The sequence below is a fragment of the Amia ocellicauda genome, chromosome 11 (assembly GCF_036373705.1).
Source record: "Amia ocellicauda isolate fAmiCal2 chromosome 11, fAmiCal2.hap1, whole genome shotgun sequence".
Lineage (NCBI taxonomy): Eukaryota > Metazoa > Chordata > Actinopteri > Amiiformes > Amiidae > Amia > Amia ocellicauda.
The window spans coordinates 23,670,785-23,675,996 of NC_089860.1; the positions used below are offsets into that span (position 1 = coordinate 23,670,785).

Genomic DNA, 5,212 nt, shown 5'->3' on the forward strand with positions numbered 1-5,212 from the left:
GGTTTGGTCAGAGGCAGTTTAACCATGTAGCTTTATTAAAAGCAAAAACAAATACATTATAACCTCCAAGGTGACCTCTAAGTTGTGACCAGTTACATGCCTTTTCTGAAACAAGCTTGTTTCAGGTGAATGAAAAGCAGGTGTCATAAATTCAGTTCAACTTTGCCATTTCAGAGCAGGTTTAATACAAAAGAAAATCATACAGCCTAAGACATAGTTTATCAAGTTGTGTGATACACACATATGTTCCCCTAAACAAAGCCTTTAAATAACAATGGCTTTAATGACAAACTGGGAGCGATTGCTTATGAAATGGGATCATACGTCTCCCTACTGCACTGCATCCCCACGTCACAGCACAGTTATTTATATGCATAGATGTGTTATGCATTTCTTGTTCTACTCTGTTAATTCATTTGATCTGAACATTAAATACTATGACACTAAAATTAAAAAATTGCAGATCATTGTTCCTTCAACGTAATTTGAAATTAAAACAGCTCAAGTGTATTTGTTTTAAAGGAAATGACTGCATTTTGAGAGACTGGGTTGAAATACACACAATATATGTCAAATTGAAGAAAATAAATACATCCAGATGAATAAAACGTCATCCATACTACCGAGAGACTCTTGAAATCAAATGTGACCAGAAACAGGAAGTCAAACCCAAGCATGTACACAGGACTCATGGGACTTGTAGTCTTTCTAGATTAAGCTGTCTGTTTACCCGGAAGTGTGAAAAAACTACAGATCCCAGATTGCTCTTCAGGTACTGCTTTTCTTTCCCTTTTAGCCCATTGTTTTCGTTTCTAAACTTCCCCCCACAGACCCAGATCGCTGTGTTTTGGACGGGGACGTGTCCTGCATGTGACCGCTGCGTTTTTGTCCGTATTGCTGTAGGTCGCCGAGCTCTGAGGGATGGCCGAGGGCAGCGGCGGTGCGGCTAATCTGCCGCCTGGAGACCCGCAGCTCATAGGCCTCATCGTGCAGCACCTCAAGAGCCGGGGCCTCTTCGACGAGTTCCGCAGGGACTGTCTGGCCGATGTCGACACAAAGGTGAGCTGGTGGGGGAACTGGTTGTTTTATTGTATGAGGCGTTAGCTTGTTTTCAAATCCGTTTTCGTTTTCAGATATTGTCTTACGAATCTGTGCAATGTACTGGCTACGAAGAAGACGCGGACATACACCGATCAGCCATAACATTATGACCACCTGCCTAATATTGTGTAGGTCCCCCTTTTGCCACCAGAACAGCCCTGACCCGTCGAGGCATGGACTCCACTAGACCTCTGAAGGTGTGCTGTGGTATCTGGCACCAAGACGTTAGCAGCAGATCCTTTAAGTCCTGTAAGTTGCGAGGTGGGGCCTCCATGGATCGGACTTGTTTGTCCAGCACATCCCACAGACGCTCGATTGGATTGAGATCTGGGGAATTTGGAGGCCAAGTCAACACCTTGAACTCGTGATTCATCAGACCAGGCCACCTTCCTCCATTGCTCCGTGGTCCAGTTCTGATGCTCACGTGCCCATTGTAGGCGCTTTCTGCAGTGGACAGGGGTCAGCATGGGCACCCTGACTGGTCTGCGGCTACGCAGCCCCATACGCAGCAAACTGCGATGCACTGTGTGTTCTGACACCTTTCTATCAGAACCAGCATTCACTTTTTCAGTAGCTCGTCTGTTGGATCGGACCACACGGGCCAGCCTTCGCTCCCCACGTGCATCAGTGAGCCTTGGCCGCCCATGACCCTGTCACTGGTTCACTGTTTTTTTTTCCTTGGACCACTTTTGATAGGTACTGACCAAGAGCTGCAGTTCTGGAGATGCTCTGACCCAGTCGTCTAGCCATCACAATGTGGCCCTTGTCAAAGTCGCTCAGATCCTTACGCTTGCCCATTTTTCCTGCTTCTAACACATAAACTTTGAGGACAAAATGTTCACTTGCTGCCTAATATATTCCACCCACTGACAGGTGCCATGATAATGAGATTATCAGTGTTATTCACTTCACCTGTCAGTGGTCATAATGTTATGGCTGATCAGTGTATATAACCTGTAGTATACATATATATTTAAAACACAGTAATGAAGACTATCGGTGGTAATGCTGTGTGTTGATACATGAGCATAGAGTTTAGATTTCGGCAGATGTATGTATTGATGTTGTTTATGTCCCTGTCCGTCAGCCAGCCTATCAGAACCTCAGGCAGAAAGTTGACAACTTCGTGTCCACTCACCTGAGCAGTCAGGAGTGGAACCCGGGCATCAACAAGAACCAGGTGCGCACCGGCCTGCGGCAGAGTGTCGTGCAGTGAGTACCCTGGCTTCATCACCTCGTCTAGTGTAGGCTGACACTTTTAGCCAGAGCCATTTTCACCTGTAACCAGTTGGGGTTTTGCTGGAGCAATACCGGACCGTCTTGCTCAAGTCCCAGTCCCCCCCCCTGCAAGTTTGTCAAAGAAACTACAAGTGTGAACAGGAGACAGTGTTTTTGTTCTGTGGTTTCATTTCTACATAAAGCATTGGTTTGGGAGGACTGTGGCGCCGGGTTGGTCTGTGTGTTGCGATTCTGTGCTTTTCACTGTATTCCCCTCTCGTCATTCTTCTTAAACCCCATGCAAATTGGTATTCGTTTTCAGCTAAATTACAAAGAGTGGTTCATGAATTTTTAGTCTTTGTGACTGATATGTTGTGCGTGTGTGTGTTCGAGAGAGAAATAAAGTGAGTGAGTGTGTGTGTTTGAGTGTTGGCATGTGAATGATAGCGGCCTACTGTACTGCAGCACGTGGCAGAGAGTCGCCCAGCTCTGCCTAATTCGGCCTGACAGCATGAGAGCCGTGCCTGTGTTCTGGGCTCTGACCTCACTAATTGCAGAGGCGATTGATCAGTAATACAGTGCGTGTCTGTGTTCGGAGCAGGTCAGGCATGCTGGAGGCTGGCGTGGATAGAATCATTACTCAGGTGGTGGATCCCAAACTGAACCACATCTTCAGGCCACACATAGAGAACGCCATTCATGATTTTCTGGCTGCGGAGAAGAAGGAGGAGGGGGTGCCAAACGCGCATCAAGAGCCAGAGCTACTGGAAGTGCCCACTGCCACACCGAAAACACCATGAGGTCAGGCAGCCCTGGGTTTAGCTGAGGGGACTGGGAAGCATGGGGGGGAGGGATTAGTGGGTCACCTGTGGTAGAAGGTTGTGAGGTCACAGAGACCAGCACCACATTGGTCGGAGTATTTAATTGAAATAAATAAGCATTTTTCAATATTCCATTAAGTGACTGTTTTAGAGTAGTAGAATATTCAGTCTGCAGGTTAGAGGACTTGTTTTAGCCTTGACCTGTTGATCATGTGAATTGTATTCAATTGATGAGTTTCACGTGAGGAAAGAAGAAATGTATTTACTAATAGGTCTGAAAAATGTGAAATGAGTGATCTTGTTCAGCTGACTGATTTTGTAAATAACGGTTGTCTTTATTTATTTTTCCTTTTTTCAGAAACAAAGAAAACATTCTGGATTAGCCCCCACAGTGGCTTTTATTTAATTGTGCGCCCCAGTGTGGTTGTCTGAGCAGCCACTGCTTTGCAATGGCAGTGCAGCCTCAGGTGAACAGAGTGTTGTGGGATGATCCTGGCAGTGGCTGACCCGTGAGAGAGACCTTTGGATTGATGGCTGTGTTTGCACTGCAGCAGAAGAGGGCCCTGGACTGCGGCTCCTTTATCCCCCAGCTGAGAGCGTGCATTGTGCACTGATTCATACTCACTGTTTTAATTGTATTGTAACCAAGCACTTACTGTAAATGCTGTTGAAGAGCTGCTTGAAACTTTCCCTTTGTAGTTCCTGGCTTTTGCATCAAAGCCTTTTACATTTCAGCATTCTTAAGACATAAAAAAATCAACATTCTTGCATATAGAAGCCAAGAAACATAAGCAGTAGCTTTAATATTCTTAAGAGCTGGCAGTTGATGTTTGTTTGCAGTTGTGCATTATGCAAGAAGTTGTTTTGAAGAAATGTTTTTTCAATAAAAATGTTTGATAAAAGTCAGTTGCTGGCATTAAAAAAAAAAAAAAAAAAAGTTGTGGTACTTTGGGGAAATAAGACTCCAGTTCCATAGCAAATTGAGGCATTTTAGGCTCCTATTATAGCACCTGTACTATAATAGGGGGAGCTAAAATAACATCATAGGTTGATTCTGCTTCCTGAAGAGATTGTAAACTGAAATGGTTCAAACTGCTATGCTACAGGATTTTCCCTGCCTGAAGTTTCTTGAGTGTGGGATATTTTAAAATTCTTTGTGTGTGTGTGTGTGTGATACTTTATCATTCATTTCCAGTTATTCAGGTCTGTCTTATCTATTATTTTAAAGCCCAGACTTCTGCAGATGGGCAGATACAGAAGTCGGAGGCCTTCATCCACCAGTGCTCTCCACTGATTCTTGGCACCGCGGGGTGAAAGTGGGCTGTCCAGTTGGTTTAGGGGATGATGTCATGGAATTTTTTCCAGTGCCTTGCTGTGTTGATCTCCCCTTGACAGCCATGTGAGCGTTCTCCATGAGGAGAGAGAGACGCCTTCCTAGTGAAGCCCTGGCAGTACATTCCTGTCATAGCTGGGAGTGTTGGGCTGAAAGAACTTGCTGAAGGTATTCCTAACATCTGCTCTTAAAATACAGCCCATGGCAGCTGGCAGAAGTGGGGAACTTGATAGTATGTTTATGCTCTGCTTAACATTTATCATTGCTTTGATTGTAGCTAAATAACATTTTGCGGTTCTGCATTTGTCATATCCTGTAAACACGGGTTTGGTGTGTCTGTGTACAATACAGTGCAGTACCCTGAACAACTGCTTATTACTTCCCAGCTCCACTAAGAGTCTCAAATCCTATTGCAGGAATCTCTCAATTACAAAGTCTGCTATTTTTTTTTTCTTCTGTCCTCTCTATATCCTTAATGAGAAGCCTACTTCCATAAAGGTCTAGACCACTACTGATGCTGCACTGTTCCCTCCACAGAGCTAATTGAGTTTGGTCGTGTCTGTAACGATTTATTGATGTATTGATGTATTATTTGTTCCCGATTGTTGGACACTGTAGAATACGCTGACGGTGATGGCAAGTGGAACGGATGCAGACCTCCCTGTAAACTCTCTGTGCATCAGCAGGTAATTACTGGGCGCTCAAGCACCTGTGAACACTGTAATTGACTCAACCACAT

The 5,212-nt window shown here is 44.8% G+C and overlaps 1 protein-coding gene across 1 annotated transcript; it reads left to right on the plus strand.

Annotated features, from left to right (window-relative positions):
- The first annotated feature begins 671 nt into the window (after window positions 1-671).
- Window positions 672-3,120, plus strand: bod1 (biorientation of chromosomes in cell division 1). Its single transcript, XM_066717033.1, has 4 exons — window positions 672-772; window positions 904-1,059; window positions 2,189-2,313; window positions 2,921-3,120. Exons 2-4 carry the CDS (start codon window positions 922-924, stop codon window positions 3,117-3,119), a joined length of 462 nt encoding a protein of 153 aa, XP_066573130.1. The 5' UTR covers window positions 672-772; window positions 904-921; the 3' UTR covers window position 3,120.
- Window positions 3,121-5,212: the final 2,092 nt, after the last annotated feature.

What these genes read in the sequence shown, in the direction of transcription:
- bod1 (XM_066717033.1), top strand. Translation starts at nt 922, where the DNA reads ATGGCCGAGGGCAGCGGCGGTGCGGCTAATCTGCCGCCTGGAGACCCG. An exon ending in TGGCCGATGTCGACACAAAG is followed by an intron (nt 1,060 to 2,188) that starts GTGAGCTGGTGG and finishes CCTGTCCGTCAG; the next exon opens with CCAGCCTATCAGAACCTCAG. An exon ending in CTGCGGCAGAGTGTCGTGCA is followed by an intron (nt 2,314 to 2,920) that starts GTGAGTACCCTG and finishes TGTTCGGAGCAG; the next exon opens with GTCAGGCATGCTGGAGGCTG.